The sequence below is a fragment of the Leucopleurus acutus genome, assembly GCF_964270905.1.
Source record: "Leucopleurus acutus genome assembly, chromosome: 20".
Lineage (NCBI taxonomy): Eukaryota > Metazoa > Chordata > Mammalia > Artiodactyla > Delphinidae > Leucopleurus > Leucopleurus acutus.
This window is the reverse complement of record NC_139162.1, coordinates 29,350,359-29,375,993: the sequence shown is the minus strand read 5'-3', so window position 1 is coordinate 29,375,993 and position 25,635 is coordinate 29,350,359. Positions and strand designations below refer to the sequence as shown.

Genomic DNA, 25,635 nt, shown 5'->3' with positions numbered 1-25,635 from the left:
AGTAAATCTTGGGCAAGTGACTTAACTTCTCTCAACTGCTTCCGCAAACTGAGGGTGATAATGGTACCTGTCTTGGGGTTCGAGGAGAGGTAATCTTAGACACTTTGAAGGGTACCTGGGACATGGTAAGTGCTCAATAAGTATTAGTCATTATATTGTTATTATCATTATTATTCTTATACCCTTTATTTCTTCTTTCCTAACTACCCTCTCAAACAAGGTTAGGGCCCCAGTAATGAGATCTCCTGGCTTCTCCCACCATTCCTATCACATATTTAACTTTTCACTTCTTTGTGGTCCATCAGCCTCCCCACCCTGGGATTTGAACCTTAGAGACTAGAAACATCTGTCGTACTCACCACTTGACCCCCAGCACTAGCACCAGGCTTGGCACCTGGTACGTGTCAAAAAGTGTCTGTTCAACAAATAAGTGAGCTGATGGGTCCCCGATGCCCTGCAGGGGCCTGTTTGGTTTTGGCCTCCGTTTGGGCAGAGCCCGCTGCACAGGACCTGAAGGACGGGACTGTTTTCTTCTGGGAAATTGGCAGATTCGGAATTTGAACCCAGGACTGACTGCTGCTGGAGCTCAGGCACATAGCCCTTGAATCTCTTTAAAGAAAAGTGAGGAAAGTAATCCCTATGTCATCAGCAGTTTGGTGGATTAAAAGAGATGATGGAGGTATAGAGGGGTGGTAGAGAGGTACAGTTCTAAGCCTGGCCTCTGGAGCCAGTTTGCTTGGGTCCAAATTCAGTTCTGCCATTTGTGAGCTGTGTGATCTTAGGCAAGTTTCTTAACCTCTCTGTGCTTTAGTTTCCTCCTGTATGATGGACTGTCTACATGATAGAGTTGCTGTGAGCATTCAATGAGTTAACACAAGCTGACATTAGTGCCTGGGCCCATTGTAAGCACTCAACACGTGCTCCCAAGCCGTGCTCTCTACAGCTTTTATGTCACTCGGCTAGTGGGTGACAGAGCTGGTTTGGGAACCTGGGACTCCACCCAGTGCCCTTGGGTCCCTGACTCCTTTGATCAGTACTATGCCATCCTAACGTGGCTGCCTGTGCCGGGGTGCTTACTTCTTCCAGCAATACCTGAACACCTTCTATGGCTGCCCCAAGGAGAGTTGTAACCTGTTTGTGCTGAAGGACACGCTGAAGAAGATGCAGAAGTTCTTCGGGCTACCCCAGACAGGTGAACTGGACCAGAGCACCATCGAGACCATGCGGAAGCCGCGCTGTGGCAACCCCGACGTGGCCAACTACAACTTCTTCCCCCGCAAGCCCAAGTGGGACAAGAACCAGATCACCTACAGGTGCCGGGGCAGGGCTGCGGGAGGCAGGGCCCTGGGCCAAGGGACACCGCGTCTCATTGGGTGTTGCCTCCCCGCTCTGGGGACCCGGGAGCTATCTTGGGAGGACTTGGCCTCTTAAGGAGCTTGCATGCAAAATTCTTAGGACCTGGAATAAGACAGACCAGGACTTGAATCTCACGCTTCCTGGCTGTGCGTCATTGGACTCCTTCCTTTTCAGCGCTCCGAGCCTTGGCTTTCCGATCTGCCAAATGGGCTTAAAACGAAGCCTTACTTACGGCTTGGGAACTGGATCATATGTATAAAGGGCTTTCAGTGTCCAGCATGTAGTAAGAGTGTAATAAATGCTAGTCACTGTTATTATCAGATGAGGTCATTGGGGCGGGTAAAGGGAACTTGATGATTGGTTGCTAATTGGGTTTTTTATTGTATTATAGAGTTGTTATAATTGGTTGTTAATTGGGCTGCGGGCTCTGTTCCGTACAGCTCATGTTGGACTCCAAGGATGAGATCTCTGTGCTGTGTTCCATAATGCACTATTTACACCCCATCCTTCTCCCTCGGCCAGAGGGAGGGAAGAGACGCCTGAGGCTGGGCCTGAACATACAGGCTGATCTGAGGCACCGCAGGACCTCAAGGCACTCTGGGTGGGCTCCTCTCCCAGGGAGCTCTACTCAACATGCACACATATTGTCTGCGTGTGTATCCACACTCACATGCACACACTCGTGCACACAGACTCTCACACCCCTCCCATGTACACACACACTTGCATACACACACACCCTTGCACACATGCACACACACTCACATGCATAGGTACGCTCACGTTCCTTTGCACACCCATACACACTCACGTGCACTTCTGCCACCTCCAGGATCATTGGCTACACCCCTGATCTGGACCCCGAGACAGTGGACAATGCCTTCGCTCGTGCCTTCCGAGTCTGGAGTGATGTGACTCCACTGCGGTTTTCTCGGACCCATGATGGAGAAGCTGACATCATGATCAACTTTGGCCGCTGGGGTAGGCAGAAGAGGGGCCAGCAGGGGACTCAGTGCAGAGACAAGGGGGCGATCCAGACATCAGAGAGCCACAGGGGACTCCTTTCCAGCTTAGCTAGGAGGGCAGAAGATGCAGACACTGGAGAACCGCGTTGATGGGAAGGCAGTGACGTGACTCCCTGGAGGCGGTGTGAACCTGAAAACATGTGGCTCCCCATCTCCTGTCCAGCGTGGTAGCCCCTGGATCCATAGGGCTACTTACTTTTAAATTAGTTAAAATTAAATAAAATTTGAAATTCAGTTTCTCCGTCACACTAGTCAGATTTCAGTAGACACATCAGACTATTAAGTTGGGCAAGGAACATTCCCATCATGGCAGGAAGTTCTGTTGGATGACACTCAGAGACACTGAGGAACTCTAGATATGGGAGTGGGGCAGATGGACCAGTGTAGACATGAGAGTAAGTGGAATAGAACCCAGGGTCCAGGGCGCCATGGGTGTTGGGGTAGGAACACTGGCAGTAGTGTAGACACGAAGGTAGGCGGTGTAGACATTGTGAGTGGTATGTGATGAGGGTAAGTGGCACAGGTACAGGAGACAGTGTAGGCATGTGGCCCTGGGTGGCAAAGCGGTTATGAGGGTTAGTGTTGTGGCCACTGGGGATAGTGTGACGTGAAGGGAGGTGATACGGCTAAGAGAGAGCAGTGTGGATTGAGGGTAGATGGTATAGACACTGTGGACAACGAGGGTGGGTGGTGAGGAGACTGGTATGGTAGTGTAGGTATGTGGATAGCTGTAGTGTCATTGGCAGTAGTGTAGACAGTGAAGGTTGGTGGCAGAGATTCTGAAGGCTGTGTAGACTTGAGGGAGTAGTGTAGACCATAGGCTGGTGACAGTCAAGTAGGCAATACTCTAGACTCACTGTGTCCCCAGTCCTGGATAACCCAACAGGACAAGGGAAGGGGACACATGCTAGGTGGGCTAAAGGGCCCCAACCATGGATGGCATCTGCTTGGGTTTCAGTGCCCAGCGGGGTAGCTAGAAGCTGAGATCCAGTGTGTTTCAGAGCATGGAGATGGGTACCCTTTTGACGGCAAAGACGGGCTTCTGGCTCACGCCTTCGCCCCAGGCCCTGGCGTTGGGGGAGACTCTCACTTTGATGACGATGAGCTGTGGACCCTGGGAGAAGGGCAAGGTAAGAAAGTGACCATCCACGTGCCCAAGCCTCCTCCCCGGTCCTCTGCATGCCTCCCTGTCACCTAGCAACAAGGACTTTGGCTTCCCTGGCAACCACGGACCCCTCCATCTGCTCAGATGGGAGGGGGAGGGAGGTCACACACCCTGGTGAGTCACAGTCCTGGTCTCTAAAGAAAGGCCTGGAGAGGTTCACCCTCCACCCTGTGTGGCCCCTCAGTGGTCCGCGTGAAGTATGGGAACGCCGACGGGGAGTACTGCAAGTTCCCTTTCCTGTTCAACGGCAAGGAGTACACCAGCTGCACGGACACGGGCCGCAGCGACGGCTTCCTCTGGTGTTCCACCACCTACAACTTTGACAAGGACGGCAAGTACGGCTTCTGCCCCCATGAAGGTGAGTGTCCTCCTGGCCCCAGGCCTCCACCTTCCTGGCCTCCACACTCCCCAGGCCTGGCGCTTCCAGGGAACCAGTGTCCCCTTCTTCAGGCCCCATGTCCTGATCTGAGCCATCACTGTGCCCCTCTCGTCTGTTCCACTATTCAGTTAATACTTTCATTAAATCAATTCCTTTTTCTCTTTAAGTTTTATCATTAGTAATAATATTTTTGAACTCACCAGTTTGATGCACTAATTATTTTTTTCTAACAAGCGTTAGAGGAACTTAGAATGATTAAAATGCCCAGCGGATCTCTAGAGAACCACTCTCTACCCTCCAGCAGGATTGGAGGTTCAAAGGCATGAGGAGGGGCTTGGGGGTAGATGAGAAGTCTAGCAGTGGGATTGGGAGGCAAGACTCAGACACCAAGGCCTGGTACCCAGCCCGGCTTGGGGACGTCAACCTGGGGAATTTCAGCCATCACTTCTGGTTCTGATTTGGACTCTGAGTATGTGTGTGGGGGTGGGGGAGTGTCTGGGAGCTGTTGCGTCTGCCTCTCTTGGTCTCCATCTGTCTTTGCTTGTGGCTGCATCTCTGTGTCTTGGCAAAGGCATTAGGTTTGACGCAGTATTTGTGTGTGCCTTTTTGTCAGTGCTTCAGACATAAGCTTCAGATATTTTGAAGCAACGTAGAGGGAAAAGTTTTTAAAAAGGTGAGGGTGTTGACATACACACTCAATCCTTTTTCATCTATCTATCCTTGACACACTTCATAATCAGAAATCATAAAAGGACAGCATACGTACTTCATACTCTATCAAGTCATCGTGTTTCATGATTCTAGAAATTGAAAGCTGAGAAAGTTTGGGGGAAAGGGGAGAAAGTCCAAAACCTTTTAAAATACTTTTTAAAAGTATTCACTATCCCATAAAGACTCCTCGATCTATAGATGCCTCTGTCTTCTTGGCTGTAATTTTACATGTTTGTGAATCTCTTATGACTTTATTGCAACTGAACCCTAAGTACAGCCATGTTGACAGAAGGAAAAAAACAAAGACCTGGTTAACTGTGTTCCTGTTTACGCTTTTGGGACCAAAGTGCACGCAATACTTTGTATTAAGAGTTCAAGGCATTGACCATCAATAAGTCAGAAATATTTAAAACCAAAAATATTTAATGTATCTTGCATTTCCCGGTAGGGGTCTGGATGGCGTTAACCCTCCCATGTGTCAACCCCTGTGTTTAGAACAGAATGTCTTGATAATAGAAGTAGAAACAGCTGGAATTCATAAGTTAGGGAAGGGTTTTTCCCTGCCCTGAACATTAGCCATTGATTTGGTCTTTAGCCAGATGCAAGTACGCACGACATGCACGTGTTTGGGTCTTGGGGCAGAGGTTCTGGTTACTCAGCCCCTCCTGACTGCTGAGTCAGCGTCTGCTTCTCTCCATCCCTTTGGGGGCAGGATCTGAGAGGAGATGGGGGCTTCCTGGGTGGTAGAAATGCAGCTGATGGAAGGCCGGAGGTGGAGACTGGCCTCCATTGAGGTTAACACCATCCTGCCCACCATGGATGATACGTTTAACAATTGCCTTTCCCACTTTGAGGTCACCAAGGCATCTGGCCTCAGTGTTTCTTCCTCCATTCGTCCCGTTGTTTCTGGCGTTGCAGGAGAAGGTCACTAGGCTGGGGAGACGGGAGCAGTGAGGGTATGTGGCCCCAAGACCTGCGCTGGGGGCGCCATGGACTGGGCTCAATTCTGGCCATGGCGGAGTTAACGGGGGCTGGTGAGGTCACCTCTGGCGCCGTAGTGCACAGATGGTCCTTGTTACGCACTTGTGGTTTTGCTAGTTGGCAAATCCAAAGACACACCATTTTGTAGCTTTAGGGTGGATGAGGGTACGGGGGAGCAGGGGAAGAACCCAAGACAGACAAGCCCAGACTCTTAATCCCACTGTCTGCCCTGAACTCTCCAGTCATGGCCCATGTCTTGGGGAGGTCAGAGTGGGAGCCTGGGGTGTGTCTTGAAAGGTCCCCCAAAACACCACCTCCCTGTTGTGCCCTCCTTCTGTCCTCCTCCCTCATGCAGGGACTGCAGCATCCAGGAGAGGGCCTGGGGTTGAAAGGAGGTGAAGCTTTCTCTGTGTGCACAAGCGTGTGTGACAGAGCGAGGAAGGGAGAAATTGCGGTTAAGTGTGTTTTGTAGTTTTCAGTTACAGCCCTCATCCAGTTTTTCTGTTTCTATGACCATAAGCAGTTCTGGAACCAGCTTCTGCAAACCTCAGTTTCCCGATCTATCAAATGGAGAGACTCCTGCCATCCTGCCCCCCATGGATGATATATTTAGCAATCCGCAGGGATGTGGGCAACAACCAGGCAGAGTGGACAGTGACCCTGGGGCTGGGGCAGGGATCTGAGGGCCCCACTGTGTGCCAGGTGTTTACTATTTTATTGCTGGTGTGGAGGGGCCGTCCATAACGTCCCAGGGGAAGGATGGGGTTGGCCGTGTAGGCAGGGGTAATTACACCCTGGGAGCTCAGAATTAACGTTTTACCAATGCTACAACTTCCTTGGTATGAGCAGGCAGGTGGGCAGCAGCTCTGCGCCCATGCAGGTGCCCAGCGGATGCTCCCGTGGGCAGGTGGGCGGTCTCCCTCACATTCGCACCCTCCCCCTCTCTCCTGCACCCCAGCCCTGTTCACCATGGGTGGCAACGCCGACGGACAGCCCTGCAAGTTCCCGTTCCGCTTCCAGGGTACATCCTATAGCAGCTGCACCACAGAGGGCCGCACCGATGGCTACCGCTGGTGTGGTACCACCGAGGACTTCGACCGCGACAAGAAGTACGGCTTCTGCCCCGAGACCGGTAGGTGTCACGCCTCTCCCTGTCCTTCGATAGCAAGCCCACGGGAGCCCTGTCCCCACCTCCTTTCCCCAGGACCGGGGCGCTAGTCAGGGTGCGTAGCAGCTGGTCCAGCACGGACACCAAAATCAGGACAGACGCTGGGCACCGACAGCCAGTTCAGCTGAATCGGTTGGTGATGTCAGGTCCACCCAGGACCCTCTGAACGACCCGCACTCTCGCAGCCTCCCTGGCAATTGTCTCTTCCTCTCTCTGATCTCAATGTCTCTATTGCCTGCCTGTCTTTGTCTTAGTCTGTATCTCCTTTGGTCTCTGTTTTTCAATAAGGACTCCCTCTCTCCTTCCCTTCTTTCCTTCCTCCTTTCCTTCAGCAGACATTTGCTGAGTCCCTGCTCTCTGCAGGGGACACAGGTAGGTCTCCCACGAGACCATGTGTGATGGAGCTCCCGGTCTCGGGAAACGTGTTGACGCCTTCAGCTCTGCCCAGCCCCCTTTGCCTCTAGCCGCTGTGGTGCCATCCGTGGGAGGCTAATTAAAGCTCTGGAATCGGGCTGCCTGGGTTTGCATCCCAGCCCTGCCACTTCCTAGCAGCATGTGCCCAGGCAAGTTACTTAATCTCTCTGAGCTCCAGTCACCCCATCCATGAAATGGGAGGTAACCTAGGGTCCCAACCACACAGGGCTGTTGGAGGGGGCCAGGCGGGTGAGCGGTGTGTAAAGCACTTGACCATGTGCCCCGGACTGAGCGAGTACTCAGTAAGCCTGGTTTGTTAATGGCCACATCATATCATTGCTCCCTGGCGGTGGCCCCAGACCCGTTGCTGCCCGCTGACCCATGTCCCTAACCCCACAGCCATGTCCACTGTGGGCGGGAACTCGGAAGGTGCCCCCTGTGTCTTCCCCTTCACCTTCCTGGGCAACAAGCACGAGAGCTGCACCAGCGCCGGCCGCAGCGATGGGAAGTTGTGGTGCGCGACCACGGCCAACTACGACGATGACCGCAAGTGGGGTTTCTGCCCCGACCAAGGTAGGAGCCCTGGCCATTGGGCAAAGACACTGCACACCCCGCCCCACCCGCGACTGGGCTGGAAATCTTCCAGAGTCCCCACCCACCTCAGCCACAGACACTGCCCCCCAGACACCCACCTACCCTGGTAGGGACACTGCCCACAACAGACCCACCCACTTGGCAGAGATGCTGTCCGTTCCTCGTGGAGACAGTGTCCCTGCCTTGGCCTTGTTTCTCCGGGCAGAGACATGGCCTCCAAAATAAGACCCCATCCATCCCAGTACCCGATTCCTGGGTGGGAACCAGCTTTCCCGAGGAGATGCTGCTTTTCCCTCCCACATCTGTACCCCTCCAGGTGGGTCTGTCAAACCCCAAAATGTCTCAATGCTGGGCACAGGGAGCCCTGCCCCAGAGAGATGATTCTCCTGCGAGGCATTCTCACTCCAACAGAGAGCTGCCTTCAGGGAGCCAGGTGGGCAGAAGAGAGGAAAACAGGAGGAGCCTCATCCTTGCTCTCCCCACCCTCCATGCAGCATGGGGAAGCGTCCACAGCCCTCCTGCCCCACGGGCACCATCCTTTGCCAAGTTGTGAATGGAGGGGTCCTCGTCAGTGCTGGGTGTTGAAAACACAGCTACCTGGGACAGTTCTCTGCCCTCCAGGACTCACAGGCTGGAGCGAGAGAGTGACCAGGAGACAGGTCATGACCGTACTGTGTGGTCACTGCAATGAACAGAATCCTTGGGGGCACTGTGCCCAGTCTAGGCTGCAGGGCCCAGTGTCATTGGGTTCAAGGCCCCAGATGGCCAGGTGAGAGTCCTGGTCCTGGGCCAGCCAGAATTAGGTCAGCCTCTCTTTAAGTTACTTTTCTTCTTTTTACTCTCAATGAGATGGAACTTGGAGAACGCCAGCTGACAGAGGCTGGCCAAAGGAGTTTTTCTCATCCTCCACCAAGTGCCGTGCTAAGACATATCCTGATTTTACCTGCTGCAGTCTCTACCTAAAGGTGGGATTCTCCACCTACCGGAGTGGTTTGAGGCTCCAGAGCAGGTGTGGTGCACCTGGGGAGCGGTGTATTAGTGTCCTAGGGCCGCCATAACAGAGTACCGCCAACCAGGTAGCTTCAAACAACAGAAATTTATTCTCTTGTCCTTCTAGAGTCATCTAGAAGTCCAAAATCAAGGTGTGGGTAAGGCCACATTCCCTCTAGAGGCTGTGTCCCTCCAATCTCTGCCTCTGTTGTTATTTGACCTTATATGTTCATCTCTAAGTATCTTCTTTTCTTATAAGGACATGGGTCACATTGGATTAAGGGTCCACCCTACTGCAGTATGGCTTCATTTTAACTTGCATCTTAATTTATCTGCAAAGACTCTATTACCGAATAAGGTCATAGTCACAGGTACGTGGGGTTTGGAGGGACACAATTCAATACACAGCAGGGTGTGACAGTAGGGTTTGCCCACTGTCTGGCTTGAGCTTGGGCAACTCCAAGTAAGAATCTTTTTACTGCTTCCCCTGGAGCAGAAATGGTGGTCCCAGGGGTTACCTCTCTGGAGAACCCACAGAGCAGGTTTTGTCCTAAGTCTTTGTAGAGAAACAAAGAGCCAGGAAACAGGATTTTTAACAAATGGGACTCTACATAGAGGATTTGCCGATGCTACGTGCTCCCCTTTCTAGCACACGTGCAGCCCACCTGGAAAGGGACAAGCGGACTTTGGTTGACTCTCCTTGAAAACCATAGGCATGGGCTGTTAACCCCAGAATTCTTGGCAGAAGGAAAATTCAGCACATGTCACCTCCATGCTCCATCCCACCATGGGGATGTCCTCAAATGTCGCCATCGCCGGGGCCAGGCCTGACTTCTCTCTCATCTTTCTCCCTGTCTCTCTGTCCCTCCTCCCCTCCCTGCGGGCCTCAGGGTACAGCCTGTTCCTCGTGGCAGCCCATGAGTTTGGCCATGCAATGGGGCTGGAACACTCAGAGGATCCCGGAGCCCTAATGGCCCCCATTTACACCTACACCAAGAACTTCCGCCTGTCGCATGATGACATCAAGGGCATTCAAGAGCTCTATGGTAAGCCTCAGCTTGGGGTCCCTGGGGCAGGGATCTGGGGAGGTCATGCCACCGGGGATGGAGGCCCAGGGAGCAGAACCATCCAGGTCCCATTTATCTAGGACTGCAGGAGACAAGGGCAGGAGTGTTAACCTGGTCTGGGTGTGTCAGAGCAACTCTCCAAGGGGGCCCTTGGACAGCCCTTTCGTTTCCAAATAACACCAGTGTCTGTGCCCCACTTGGTTCCCCAGAGCCATGCTGTGAGGCAGGCGGGGCAGAAATGGGCTCTCCATTTTCTAGGCGGGTCAACTGAGGTATGAGAAAGGTAACCCTCTGGCCCAAGATCAACCAGGTTTATGTACCCAAGTGAGGTTTAGAATCCAGGAGAATTAGCTAAACACAGGGTAGAGTTTCCCAGTGCCTGGAATGACCTTAGTGATCCAGGGGTGCAAGTTTCTAGTCTTCCTAACGATTCTTCTAGTTTAACGTGTAATAGGATCAATACAACTAGTACCTGAAACTAGGGATTTTACTTATATTAATGCTTACAGTGAGGCCAGAGTTTACAAAGTAACTCCATTTTAAAAAAAGAAAAGTCAATATGGAATAGTACTGGTGGTACCTGGACAAAGCTGAAATCATGGAACTGGCTCTGGAGTGATGAAGTGTGGGGAACATTGGACTCGGGGAAGAACTGCAGTAGAGTGAGAGGCTGTGGGTTCGAGTGCTGCCTCTGCCACTCACCAGCCGCAAAAGATGGAGCCGGTCTTTACCTCTTTCGACTCAGTTTCTTCATCTCTAAACTGCGGCTGGTTATCCTAAGGAGTGAAGGAAGTACCACACCCCCCAGTGCTGGACACACGGGTGTCCCCTCTGACCACCGTGACTCTCCTGTGGGCTTACTAACATGAGCTTTGGGTTTAAATATTTGGGCAAGTCATATACAACCTTTCTGGGCCTCAGTTTCCTCATCTGTAAAATGGGGGTAATAATGATGCCTACCTCTTAGGAATGTAGAGAGGCCTGATTCTGAGGATGTCAGGGAAGAGCATTTGTAGAAGGCGAAGGGCCACAGGATTCCGGTTTCTGTTCAGTCTCCTCTCTCCAAGTCCAGGCCTCGTCCCCGGTCTTCCCTGGGCTGACACCGAGGCCAGAATACTATTCTTCTGATGCTTCGCAGGTTGGGTGGGCCAGCCTAGGGGCTCAGCCTGCTAGGGAGAACCCCTGGAGCTGGGGAGAGTCTGAGTCTGAGGTCAGGTGTCCTCCCCCAGGGGCCTCCCCTGACATTGACACTGGCACCGGCCCCACGCCCACACTGGGCCCCATCACTCCTGAGATCTGCAAACAGGACATCGTCTTTGATGGCATCTCTCAGATCCGTGGGGAGATCTTCTTCTTCAAGGACCGGTAAGTGCGGGATCTCGCTTCTTGTCCTCCTTGCCCTCTGCCCCTTCTCTGTTATTCTCGTGCCCATCTCTTGCTCAAGGATCCTACTGTGGGCTTCACAGAATGGCCTGCATGAGACCATTTTTGCTGCGTGTCAGGTAGATCCTGGTGGCTACACAACAGGCATGTCTTGTGCCCTCTTCTAGTCTGTGGGTCTACTAGGTGCCTTGGCTTCGGGCTGCAGTTTGGGCTCAGGTATGCTCTGCGTGTCACTCATTCTCCTGGGATTAGCGGCTACTTGTGGCACATGGCAGGAGCACAAGAGGCCGAATCAAACCACACAGCACATTTAACGCCTTCAGTCTCAGCATGTTTGAGAATATTCCACTGGCTCAAGCAAATCACGTGGCCAAGCCCAACACCTACTCTAGGGGATGGTACTGCATAGTCGTGTGACAACACACGTGGATGTATACTTCTAAACTAGGGATGGAGGGAAGAATTAGGAACACTAATCCAGTCTACCACAGGCCTTCTCCTGGAATGGCCTTGACCTAAAATGTTCTATGTATGGGGAGCAAGTAACCACAGAGTAGAAAGAAGTGTGTCCTTCGTGCTATAAATAAAGGCCCCAACTCAATCCATCAGGGGCTAAGACTCACCCAGCCGTCCTAACGGCAGGCAGAATCTAGGACTACATTAAAGGGTCCATCCATCATCCATCTATCCATTATCTGTCTGTCCATCATCCATCCATCTATCCACTATCTCTCCATCCATCATCCATTGTCCATATCCATCATCAAGCCATTCATCATCCATCCAGAGAGCATAATAGCTGAGGGAATGGTTCTGGAGCCAGATTGCCTGGGTTAGAATCCTGGACCTGCTACTAACCAGTTGCATGATTATAGGCAAGTTAATTGTGTATCTCTTTTTTTTTTTTTTTTTTTTGCGGTACACGGGCTTCTCACTGCTGTGGCCTCTCCTGTTGCGGAGCACAGGCTCCGGACGCGCAGGCTCAGCGGCCATGGCTCACGGGCCCAGCTGCTCCGTGGCACGTGGGATCCTTCCGGACCGGGGCACAAACCCGTGTCCCCTGCATCGGCAGGCGGACTCTCAACCACTGCGCCACCAGGGAAGCCCTGTGTATCTCTTTTTAACCTCAATTTCCTCATCTCTAAAATGGGATGAATATTCCAACCTATCTCACAGGGCTGTTGTAAGGATTAGGTGAGCTTAGTGCTTAAAAGAGTGCCTGACACAGACTAAGTGCGTTCAAGTATACTAGCTGTTATTATCGACAAATAATTACTTGCCATCTACTGTGCCAAATCCTTTGCTAGGCTTTGGGAGCTGGGGGTGCAAGGTGTTGTTCCAGAGGTGGAGGGGCTGCTTAATGCCTGAATCTGTGTCTTCAAAAAGAGGTCAGTGGATCTCCCACACAGAAACCACCTAGAGTGTGAGGGTTAAACGTGTGGGTTTCTGTCCTCACCCTCAGGCCCTCTGACTGGAATCTCTGGGAATGGGTCCCAGGCGTCTGCATTTAAGAAAATTTCCCCATGGGAATTCCCCGGCGGTCCAGTGGTTAGGACTCTGAGCTTTCACTGCCGAGGGCCTGGGTTCAATCCCTGGTAGGGGAACTAAGATCTCACAAGCCATGTGGCACAGCCAAAAAAGAAAAAAAAGAAAATTTCCCCAGTGATTCTGATGCACATTAAAGTTTGAGCACCCCCAGTCTGGTTTAGGGAATAGAGGCATAGAGGACTGACATGGCAGAATGAAAGAGATGTGACTGCAAGAGACATTAGCAAAATGCTTTGTGGACACGTCCAAGTGAAGGAAGAGCTCTGCAGGTGAAGCAGCGCTCAAGGGGAAACATTAAAGGAGAAGCAGATGCGGATGGACGTGATGGGGCTGGCAGGGTGGGAGCGTGTTTGAGATGAGGGAACTGCAAGAACAAAGCCATAGAGATGTGAAAGTTCCTGGCTTTTCCCGGGAGAGCCTGGTGAAGCTGAAGATGTTCCAAAAGCTCTTGTGAAGGGGCTCCTCTGCTCCAGGCACTGGGCTAGGTGCCGGGGGGCAGATGCCAGTAGAGAGAGAGAGGGCAAGAATACAGAGTGAGATGAGACCCAGAATGCAATGAGAAGTCAGGTCCATCAGGCCATGAATGCCCAAACCAGGACATGTAACAACAGATGTCAGTGCTGTCCTGCAGCCCCCATTACAGGGCTGGGGAAGAGGTGAGCCCAGGGGCCCCGTGCCCCAGCACCACCCTTGGTCTGGAGTACTTCTCCCTAAAGAAGCCCTGACCACACGTGCGGATCTGAGTACAGAGTTGGGAAAGGGTGCAGTGCCTAGGCCCAGGTCGGAGCCATCCCTGGCCTGACACATCACACTTTCTTTCAAAAGGAAGTTGATGAGTGTTTAACGGACTCCTTGAATTAATCAGTAAATATTTAAGCTCTGGGCTTCCCTGGTGGCGCAGTGGTTGAGAGTCCGCCTGCCGATGCAGGGGACACAGGTTCGTGCCCCGGTCCGGGAAGATCCCACATGCCGCGGAGCGGCTGGGCCCGTGAGCCATGGCCGCTGAGCCTGCACGTCCGGAGCCTGTGCTCCGCAACGGGAGAGGCCACAGCAGTGAGAGGCCCGCGTATCGCAAAAAAAAAAAAAAAAAATTTAAGCTCTGACCATATGCAGAAATTGGTGCTAGGCATTGTGGGGGACAAGAAAGGCAGTATTGTAGGATAATTAAACTCAGACTTTGGAGTTAGATGTGGATTTGAATCCTGGTAATTCCATTACCTCTCTGAGCGTCATGTGCCAAATAAGGATTGTGGTACTTTCCTGTATCAGGATGTTTTGGCTGCAAGTAACAGAGAATCCCAGCTGAAACCAGCTTAAACAATGGAAAGAAATGACTCCCACGTGGTACAAAGTCCAGGGGTAGGGCTGCCTCCAGGGGCAGAAAGAGGGTCACTGATTCAATGATGTCCTCATCCACTGCTCTCCTTGGCATTGTCTTCGTCCTAAGACTGGGTCCCTCAGGGTCACACAATGGCTGCCAGTGGCAACTGGGGCTATAAACTTCCTTGCAGACATCCAGCAGAAAAGAGAGAGACAGATCTCCAGATGTGAACTATAAGTGTATGTGTTCAATCTTATTGTGCCAACATAGGACACATGGCCACTGCTGAATCAATAACAGTTGCCGGGGAATGCTAAGCTGCGATAGGCTTAGATCAGCGGTTCTCAAACTTTGGCATGCATTAGAATCATCTGGAAGGCTCTTAAGACACAGATTACTGGGCCCCAAGCCCAGAGTCTGATTCATGGGTCCTGAGTCGGGTCCAATAATTTGCATTTCTAATGAGTTCCAGGTGTTGGTCTGGAGCTCACACTTTGAGAACCGGTAGCTTAAACTCATCAGAATGGGGATTGGGTCCACCTATAGGAAAGGAGGGGCCATAAATGTGGGAATTTTGTGAGGGAGGATAATAGGGAAATAAGATAATAGATGCTGGGTAGACCACTGAGAGTGCATATTATCTTATAATATTGACATTGAAATCGACATCTTACAAGCCACATAAAGTGCTTGGCACTTAGTAGGCCCTCAATAAACGATGGCTCTTTACTACTCCTGCCAAAGTGCCTGAATCCATCATTTCAATTCAGGAAATACTTTTGAGCGCCATCAGCCTCTGCCTGAATTGGCTTTGAATCTGACAGGAAAGATAAGACACTTAAAAAAACAAACAATCAAACTACTCTTCTGGGCGCTCAGTGTTGATGATTTTAAGAGGCTCAGAGGAGGGAGAACACAGTAAGGGACAGAAGTAGTGAGGGAAGGCTTCCTGGAGGAGGGAGCAGGAGGGCGAGCAAAAGGTTGCTTCTCAGCCCTGGCATCTTGCAGAGGGGGCTCTGCCCATTCTCCAGTCCTTCTCCACCCTTTCTCTGATCTTACCTCCCCACCTCCCAGGGAATCACCCAGGGATGTTTCTGAGAGGGCTTATAGAGGCATGTGCAGTTACAACTGCAGAGTGACTGAAGGTTTGGTTTCCTGTGTCCCCTTCCCCCACCCAGGTTCATTTGGCGAACAGTGACACCACGTGACAAGCCCATGGGGCCCCTGCTGGTGGCCACATTCTGGCCTGAGCTCCCGGAAAAGATCGATGCTGTATACGAGGCCCCACAGGAGGAGAAGGCTGTATTCTTTGCAGGTGCGTGGGAGGGGAGCTGCCTGGCCCTGGGCTCCAGGCGGCACTGCACCGTGATTCCTGTGCACTGGTGGGTGTTCCCTCTCCTTTATGGATCCGCTGTTTCAACCATCATCTGGGAGATGGGTTCAGAACACCCAGCATCAACTAGCACTGGCCCACAGAACGACCATTTCAATAACCTTTTAATCCCTTTTCAATCCTTCTGATTCCTTTTCCAGAGGGAAAATGACACTTTAGTTTTGGTGTCTTTAACAACTTCCTAATGCCAGTGCCTTTGGCAGACGACGATTTTAATTAGAATTTTTTAAACACCTATTTGTTTTCATTTTTAATGTTTAAATTTATTTCTATAGACTTCAAAATGAATTCCTTGAAAGCAAAACGTTAATTCGAGTTAAGTAATATGAGGAGACTCTATAAGTGGTAAAAATCACCGAGGTAGGGTCACATGGGTAACATTTGGGAAACCCTGCTCATTTAATCTTTATTCGAGCACCTATCATGTGCCAGAGATGCAGCCCCTGCTCTCAGGGAGCTCATGAACTAGTGGGGGAGACAGAAAACCAGGCTGTTAGGAGGGAGCTCAGGAAGGGCTGCAGTGGAGGCCCAGGGGTGGCTTCCTGGGGGCACTGAAGCACCACGGGTGCATGTTCCACCAGCCGGCTTCCCAGCTCCTCCAGCCCAGAGTGATGAGGGCAGCTGTTGGCTCACAGGGGATCTTTGTGCAAATTAGAAAAAGATGCCTCTTCACAACAGGTGTGGCACTTAGAGTCTCTGGCTTGGTAAGTGGAGCCAGGCTAGGACTCACTCCCACTTACCTTCTTGGCCAGGGACCTTCCATAACCGATTTGTAAAACCTTATATGTGGACCCTGATTCCGGACACTGAATGCGGAACTGGGCAGAACTTGTGTCCCTGCTGAGAAAGGCCACAGTGGGGTCCCTAGCAGATGGATGGTGGGAGGAACAGCCTCCAGCACCTGCCACCAGCCCACCCTCTTCTTCCACCCCAGGGAATGAATACTGGGTCTATTCAGCCAGCACCCTGGAGCGAGGGTACCCCAAGCCGCTGACCAGCTTGGGGCTTCCTCCTGATGTCCAAAAAGTGGATGCTGCCTTTAACTGGAGCAAGAACAAGAAGACGTACATCTTCGCTGGAGACAAATTCTGGAGGTAAGGGAGGGCGGTGTGAAGGAAAGCGGCACCACCAGCTGCGTGGACAGAGAGAAGACACGGGCTTTGAGCCTCCTGGGTTAAGTCTGGAGGCTGGTGGACCATGGATGCCCCCTCTCTGGTCTCTAATCTGCCAGGGTTATTGGCCCTCTGAAAAGTCACCAAAGGGTGAGCTATTCTTGGGCACATTACTGGTACAATTCTGGTTAGATCCTCCTTTCCCTTCTCAGAAGTCTTTGGATTGGGCCCATGTCCGTCTGGTCTGGAGCCCCATATTTTAGAGTGAATCACTGAAGAAGGGAGTGATAAAAATAAAGATAATAGCTGCTACTCTGATGCTATGTGCCAGACACCATTCCAAAGGCTTTATGAGGTGGATATTATTATTACTATTCCTCCCATTTTACAGGTGAAGAAAGAGGTTCAGAGAGGTTAAGTGTCTAGCTTAAAGTCACACAGCCAAGTAGTGGCAGGCTGGGATTTAAACCCTGGAATTCTGGCTCCCAGAGAACATTCTTCACTTTTCTACACTGTACCTGAGATAGTGGGGTCCCAAGAGATGGGGGTGGTGGAGGCAGGGATGGCAGATAGCAAACATAGGATGAAAACTGAGACGGGTGTCCACTGGAGCCAGCATCCAAATTCAGCCTCACTGAAAACAGCGGCACCCTCTGGCCCATGTGCCGCAGGCTCAGTAACTGTGGGCACAGGCTGGCCGGGGGCCAGTGTGGAAGCAGGTAGCTCTCTGCTCCAGCTGGTCTAAAGGGAAGGGTCTGATTCTGAGAGGCCACGGTCAGGCCTGAGGGTCAGGGAGCCTGATCTCCAGGAAAGGTTAGTGAGAGGCAGCCCAGACCTCAGGAGTTTGATTTTAAATCTTCACATTTCTTAGATGAGGAATCTGAGGTCCATAGAAATGAACCAACTTGTCTTAAGTTATTTATAGGCAAGTGTGTTGGCCACAGATTATAGGATTATAACCGCTTCTTCTGGTTTCTAACCCTGGGCCCCCTGCACTGTACCCTCAGGGTCATCAGGTCGGTGGGGGAGGGGTGGTCTTCCTCCTTCCCTCCTAGCGTCCCCACGTTTCCTCCCGTGGCTGCATCTGGACCTTTGTCTGCCACCCCTGGAACAATCCTGCTTCCCTCCCAAGGCCTCTCCCCTCCCGTCTCCTCCCCACCACCCGCCCCCAGCTGCCCTGCATTCAGGAGCTGTTTATGTCCCAGGCTGCCGTGGCGGGGTGGAATTCCAGACATATTGCTGAGATGCTTAGCAACTTAAGCTGATTGATATCTCAAGCCTCAAGAAAGGAAACAGTCAGCCAGGAAAATGCGGAGCAGGCACTCTGCCCACAGGCTCCAGAACACTCAGGCACGCGCACGTACTGGGGAAGGGCATCTCGGCACAGGAGGCACTCCGAATCTCCGGATCTTAGCATCACGCATAGCCAGAGGCCCAGCCTCACAGAGCAGAATCATAGAACCCTTGTCTTTGAATCATGGTGTTGAGAGGACATTTATAATCACCCCCCAGCACGTACGGTGAATGTAAACATATGAGAATAGACGTGTCCATGCGCGCACGCACACACACACACACACACACACACACACACACACACACTGATGCTCACGCTGTGGTGGTACCTTGCTGGGTTTTGGGCAGAGTTATCTGCTTCCCAGTCCTTTTCCACAGCAAGCCCACCTCACAAAGCCTGGATCTGGGATGGACAGCCTGCTCCACAGAGGAAGTTCTGTGAATCTTCCTTAAAAGCAGCAGAACTGAAACATCTATTGGAGGATCTGGGCGGGGTTTCCAAAGGAGACAGATCTTTTTCCCGAGAGAGGTAGTTAATGAGCTCGAGACATTGGTCCTGGTGGAGCCTGCCGATTCCCAGGCCTCCTTTCTGGAGAAGGAGAGAGCGCTCCAGAATGACAGAGGACGAGCAGCTGCTTCCAGATTGGGCAAACCCTAGGTCATGCCAGGGAGTGTTCAGCCCTTGCTTCTAGAAGCTTCCACTAAACCCACAATAATATATTCAATATCTCCTATGTGCCAGACAATTACCTAGGTGCTGGAAGACAGCTGTCAAGAAATAGTCTCTCTCTGCCTGGTAGAACTTACAATATCGTGAGGGGAAGAGACATAAACACATACAAATAAAATAGTGATGGCTCTTGTGATGGGACCTGTACCACATCCCAGGGCTGTGCATTTCACCTGCATTTCTCATTTAAGGTAGATGCTATTATTAACTCCATTTTCTAAGTGTAGAAACTCAGGCTGAAGTGCCTCAAGGATATACCTTTGAACAAGCTTGGACACAAATGTCTGTGTTCTTTTTTTTTTTTTTGCGGTACGCGTGCCTCTCCCTGTTGTGGCCTCTCCCCTGGCGGAGCACAGGCTCCGGATGCGCAGGCTCAGCGGCCATGGCTCACGGGCCCAGCCGCTCCGCGGCATGTGGGATCTTCCCGGACCGGGGCACGAACCCGTGTCCCCTGCATCAGCAGGCAGACTCTCAACCACTGCGCCACCAGGGAAGCCCGATGTCTGTGTTCTTAACACCTGCTCTGCACTGCAATTCTACAGCCAGAAGGGAGAAGTTCAGAGGGTCACAGAGAAGCCTTTCAAAAGAGTGTACCAGCGAGCAGGAAAGGAGGCTCTCTGGGGACAGAGAGGAATGTGAAGAGGTGTGGTTCTGTTCAGAGCCAACATGTTCTGATGGCTCCGTGCTGTATTCTTCCTGGAGGAAGAGAACTTGGAAGCAAATTGGTTCACTTCTCCGAGCCTCAGTTCCCTCATCCATCAAATGGGGTTGCTTCCTGCTATCCCTACCTTCCGTGGGTAGAGTGAGAAAGAAATGAGGGCAAGTTCAAGGACACATAGCTCTCAGCCATCATCACTCTAGAGAATGTAGTTTGGGAGGTCAGTGCAGGTGACATGGATGGATTGCTAGAATTTTGAGCTGGGAAACTTGGTTTTGGTACCCCAGGTCATGAGGAAGCACGCTAGGTTTGGCAAGAAAAAGTTTCATGACAGAACTGGGATTAGGAAGGCTTTTCTGGCAGTTCTGAGGGTGATGGGCAGAGGGGGAAGACCCCTGTAGAAGGGGACTCAGAGAGGAAGCTGTTTTTGGCATCTGGGGCGGAGGTTGTCAGGCTGGCTGTAGGGAAGAAGAGAGTCAGCTATGAGGCTGATGCTTGGCTGTCACCGGGATGGCATTCAAACACAGATCTATCTAGAAAATCAGCATCATGAGGGCAAGACTTTATCTTGTTGATTACAATATCCACAGCGACATGGTGGGAGCTCATTAAATATTTACAGAATAATAAATATATTGAGTGTAAGTGGAGAAGCAGTGGAATCAAAATAACCCCAGCATTTAAAGAGTTCTCCCTCCAAATTAAAAAGACACAGATGTTGCTAGCCAGAAAGAAGAATACGCCAACTAATACTCAAGGTATTTACACAAATTAAAGGCAGAGCCCAAGATAACGACTTGCCCTGAGAACTGCAATTGGAACTGAGGTGGCAGGAAGTCGCCCTGTGACTGACAGTGCTTGGGTTCACACACCACCTTGTACTGTAACCTCACTGTCCCAGCCAAGATCATCGCCCAGGTTGTGGACTGTCAACTCCACTTGACAGATGAAGAAGCAGTATTTGTCCAAGCTGAGCCATGAAGGGCAGTGATGGGGCCGGACCCTGTCTCTGGGCTCCTGGGCCAGTGCTGTTTGTACTGCAGCAGGGATCAGAGTTTGTAAGGGAACTAACATTTCCCAGATACCTACCCAGTACCAGATACTGGGATAGGCACTTTGCATGTTTTACTCTGTTTCACATATGTGTTAATTAAATACATTAAATTAATTATAACCCATTTTACAGATGGTAAAACTGAGGCCCAGAGAGCAGTTTGCTGCCCTGAGCCAGACAGGCCAGGGTTGGACTCCCACTTAGAAACTGGGTGCCCTTTTTAAGCCTCTGGTCTGTAAAATGGGTATTATGGTAGTGACTGTGTCTTAGCATTGTCAAAAGGATTGAGAAAGTATATGGAAGGTGGGTAACACACTGCTTAAACGTGAGCAGTAATCACAAGATTGTTTTCATGGGGCTGTCCAAAGTCACCTGATTAGTGAGTAGTGGAATTAGAATTCACCCAGGTCTGACTCCCTGCCCCTCAGCTCCAGTCAATGGCCTCCCTGAAGGGCTAGGTCTGGCTTCCCAGGCTCACCCAGGAGCCATCATCCCGGCCCTCCCATCAAGGTGGGAAAGGGCTGGCCTTTAGGGATTCCCACAGGTTCACCATGGCCATTTCCCTGCAGATACAACGAGGTGAAGAAGAAAATGGATCCCGGCTTCCCCAAGCTCATCGCAGATGCCTGGAACGCCATCCCTGATAACCTGGATGCCGTGGTGGACCTGCAGGGCGGGGGTGAGCTGCCCAGGCCTCTGTCCACTTTCTAGGACTCCCTGCCCCCCAGCCAGGGCCCTGCTCCTCGCAAGCACACACTCCCTTATTGTGCAGGAAAGCATGCGGCGCCCCGGGAAAACAAACCAGCCCCTTCAACCCAGTGCTGGGAAGGCATCCAGACCCCTGACCTCTGCTCACTCAGCTGGCTCCAGGCAATAAGACCCAGAAAGGCCCCTCACAGCTGCAGAGCCTGGAGCCAGGGAGCAGGGAGGGCGGGAGGCCTGCTGGGAGCGAGAAACCTGGGCTCAGTGCCCTGGATTCATTCTGGGGTTTGATCCAGGCCCTTTTGGGTTCCGCAAGGGGCCTTGTGACTGCTTCCTATTAGCAGAAGGATGGCTCCATTTGAGACAGCACAAACTTTGTTAGGCCCTGCTGCTGAGGTGGCAGAGATATCCTATCGGCTCAATTTGTCCCTGGTCCCTTGCTGAATGAAACACCAAACCAGCGAGGGATAGAGTTTGGAGTTTGGAAACCATATTCCTGAGGAGGCTTCTGGGAGGTCTCTAGGGCCCTGGAAATGAGTCCAGTTTGGCTTTTTTAGAGGAGATTTCAATTAAATTTCGCAAAGATGCTTCTTGAGTTCCTATCACACGCTAAGCACATGGCCCTGACCTCCAGGGGCTAAAGGTCTTACATGTCCAGGAAAAAGCAGTATACAATCAGGTGCTGGGTTAAAGATTATCTTCAGAAATAAACATCTACTGAGCACCTACTATGCCAGGGTTTGAAAGGAAGAAAATGAGATCATATATGTTCGGAGTAAGAAATTCCAAAGCCCACAGGGGCCAAGCTGGTGGCATGAATAAGTGATGCAGGCAGGGCAGACAGTAGGGAGTGGTGGGGTCTGTGGAGCACCAGAGAGCACATGGCTCATTTTCAGGGGACAGTTGCTTCTCGGCTTCTGGCGATCTCTGCCCTGCAAGAAAAGGGGAGCAGTGTTATTAGATATTCTAACTCTTTTAAAAGGAAGTGAGAAATCTGTATTTTCATATGAAATTTCCAGATGTTTACATGTTGGCCAGTTATTCAAAACAAAACAAAAGAAAAAACTGTGTGAGCTAAATAAAACCAATCTGTGGGCCCGATGGGGCTAGCAGCCTCCTGGTTTGCCACCTCTGGAAAAGGAAAGTGCCTAGTTTGGAGCTTGTGCTCAGTGGAGTTCTGTTATTTATCTTAATTATAGCATATATCATCTCATTTAATCCTCAGAAGCCTTAAGAGGTGGTATCGTTATCCACATCTTAAAGATGAAGAAACAAAGACTCAGAGAGCATAATTCCACAGCCGTTTCCCTTCTTCCAGCCTCACAGGGGTCTCCTGTGATTTAAAAGCTTCTTCCCTATGGCAGGCAGACTTGTAAAACTCTCAGGAACCTTCCCTATGCCATAATGCCTGAGGATGGCTTGGTCACAGCCTCTGCTCTTTCTCATCCCAGGTCACAGCTACTTCTTCAAGGGCGCGTATTACCTGAAGTTGGAGAACCAAAGTCTGAAGAGCGTGAAGTTTGGAAGCATCAAGTCTGACTGGCTGGGCTGCTGAGCTGTCTCTGCCTCCCCCAGGGCCTGCCTCTCTATCACTTTCTGCACACCGGGCCCTGAGCACCAGGGAAGGACCCGGATGGGCCTGGCAGCCCTCAGCTCTGTAGTTAATCAGCATTCTCACTCCCACCTGGTAACTTAAGAAACCACAGAGTGGCTCTGCCCTGTGCTCCAAGAAAGGTGCTGATTGTACCCGTCCCAGGTGCCCCTCCCCCTCCACACCTCACCAGCCCTCCAGAGCCACCCCCAAAGAGATGCTTTGATATTCTCAATGCAGCCTTGTCTTGGGCTGCCCTGGTGCTGCCACCCTTCAGGCTCTTCTCCTTCCACAACCTTCTGTGGCTTTACAGCACCCTTGGAGCCAACAGAGACTGTCTGAAGAGGGCACTGGTGGCCCGACAGCCTGGCCTGGCATGGGGCAGTGGGAGAGGGGCATGGCCCGGTGGCCACGCCAGACACCTGGCCTTCTCACTGCTGGCTGCCTTAGAACCGTCCCTACATTAGCAGTTTGCTTTGTATGCACTTTGTTTTTTTTTTTTTTTTTGATCTATTTTTCCACTTTGAAATTGCGTTTCCTGACAGAAGGACTCAGGTTATCTGAAGTCACTGCACGATGCATCTCAGCCCACGTAGTGATGGTCCCCTTGGTCACTCTATTTAGTATGTCCCTCCTCTGTCACTTACTCCACTGGATGGAGGAAAACCAAACCCTGGCTCCTCACCCAGTCTCCCCTCCTCTCCCTTCAGCAGTTTCCCCGTGGGAAAAATCAACAAGTATGAATAAAGACACCGACTGAGTGGCCATGTTGGCCGGCTGTTTTAGCAGAGACTAGAGAGGGGCCCCAGCCCCAGCCAGAAGAGGAAACTTAGAAAGTCTAAATCTCCGCTCCCTGCAGCATACAGGTAACATATGCTGGAAAGGTCACAGATGCCCAAATAAACAGCGAGAGACTCAGGGTGGGTGAGCTGGAGTCCCTCTGTCCCATGGAAAGAGCCCTGGAACAGCAGCGTTTCTGTTATTTAATTGCAGGTCCTTGTTCAAGGTTTCCTCTCTTCTTGAGTCTGTTTCTTCGTTGACAGTAACACCAATTCTAATACTAATAACAGTGAACAACAGTAATACCCCTTCCATTAATAGAATGCTTACTACATGCCAGGCACTTCACGTGCATCACTTCATTTAACCTTTATACCAACCTAAAGAAGGGAGAATATTATGAGTCAACTTTTATTGATAAGGAAACTAAGGCTTGGAGAAAAGTGATTTTCCCAGGATACCATAGATACTGGGTTACATCCTGACTCAAGGCCAAAGATGACCTAGAGAAGGAGCCTTAGCCGGAAGCTGAGTATCTCCCTCAGCAGCATTAACCTTCACCTCCCCCAAAACCCTCTAAGTAAACTCAGCTAGGGGAGAAATGTGTGTGCTTTCTAAACACAGCTTCTATTAATGGGTAAGCTCCTTACCTTCCTCTCCAGCAGATTGCCCATCTTTAATCCCTTCCTATATAGAAATTCTGGAGCTGCTACAGAACAGAAACTTAAGGCCTGGGGTTATTTCAGAGGCCCTTTCTGGCTCCGATAGACTATTACTTCAGGCCTCTCATGGTGGGGCTGCTAGGGAAAGGGGTGATGAGTGCATAGGTCTCTCTGAAAGTGGCCTTGCTGGAGTCCTCTTTTCTCCTGTGGCCTGCCCAATCGCTCCAGTCCTTGAGGGCTCTTGGAGAGACTGCCTTCTGTGCTAAAGAACCATAAGGGTCTGCCACCCTCTACTTGAAGACCCCAAAGCTGGGGCACTTTATATCACGGCTGTAATATGTTGTTATTAAGGTTCTCTGTTAAATACTGAGAAAATTCAGCTGCTCCACTATGTAATACCTAAAAGGTGCCATTTCTTGAGTGCTTTTCTATGAACACTACACATGCATTATTTTACTTAATTGATACTACTGGGTTGGCCAAAAAGTTTGTCCGGGCTTTTCCATAGCGTGGTGTGGAAAAACCCAAACCAACTTTTTGGCCAACCCAATACAATCCTATGGGGTAGGAATTAGTCTTCCCATTCTGAGGTGAGTATGCAAGCTCAGAGAGGTTAAGTGAGTAGCTGAAGGCTGCATCTATCTGGTAGGGTTGGAAGATTCTGAGATTCTACAGTGGACACCTTGGAAGGAGCAGCTGTCCCAGGGCCCAGAGTCAGATTCTCATCATGCCTCCAGCCTGCTGTGAGCAGTTGACCAGTAAAGATAAATCATTCACCATCTCCACCTGCCTCTCAGCCACTCAGGGCTTGACCAACTGATCTCAGGTCCTGGGAAAATCCTCCCCCTAACCCCCACCAACAAAGGTCCAGATAGGCCCTTGAACTTCTTCAGGGTGAAGTGGAGCCACAGCCCAAGTCACTTCCCTTTTTGAGGCCAGGTTCCTCATCTAGTGCAGAGGGCAGTGGTGGTTTTGTCATTTTCTAGTAATTGCAGCTTCAGTTTTCCTTTGGAGAACTATCTCCCCATTGTCAGTCCATATTTTGAGTGAAAGAGATTCCACTCCTGGTACCAATTTCTATATTAGTCAGGAGTCTTAGCAGTAACTGATAAATATCCCACCCAAACGGGTTTAAGCAAAACCAAAACATACACCAGAAATCAAACCCACCCTGGATAATTAACCCTCTTACAGGAACAGCCCAGGGGTTGCTACTTGAATTGCTGGATTCAGGTTGTTTATGTGAGCTCCATTTATCCCCGATTACGAAGCGGGCAGCGGAGGCTCATGGAGACAGTGATTTGACCAACGTCAAAGAGCCAGTAAAAGAGAAAGGAAGGGCTTCCGTGGTGGCGCAGTGGTCAAGAATCCACCTGCCAATGTAGGGAACATGGGTTCGAGGCCTGGTCCAGGAAGATCCCACATGCCGCGGAGCAACTACTGAGCCTGCGCGCCTAGAGCCCGTGCTCTGCAATGGGAGAAGCCACCGCGATGAGCAGCCCCCGCTCGCCGCAACTAAAGCTAGCCCGTGGGCAGCGAGGAAGACTCAACGCAC

At 51.2% G+C, this 25,635-nt stretch overlaps 1 protein-coding gene across 1 annotated transcript; it reads left to right on the top strand.

Annotated features, from left to right (window-relative positions):
* Positions 1 to 1,086: 1,086 nt before the first annotated feature.
* MMP2 (matrix metallopeptidase 2) lies at positions 1,087 to 22,852 on the top strand. The gene is made up of 12 exons (XM_082862806.1): positions 1,087 to 1,313; positions 2,189 to 2,337; positions 3,383 to 3,511; positions 3,731 to 3,904; positions 6,576 to 6,749; positions 7,599 to 7,772; positions 9,674 to 9,829; positions 11,080 to 11,215; positions 15,281 to 15,417; positions 16,430 to 16,589; positions 20,915 to 21,024; positions 22,499 to 22,852. The coding sequence occupies exons 1-12, from the start codon at positions 1,162 to 1,164 to the stop codon at positions 22,600 to 22,602; spliced, it is 1,755 nt and encodes a 584-aa protein (XP_082718932.1). The 5' UTR covers positions 1,087 to 1,161; the 3' UTR covers positions 22,603 to 22,852.
* Positions 22,853 to 25,635: the final 2,783 nt, after the last annotated feature.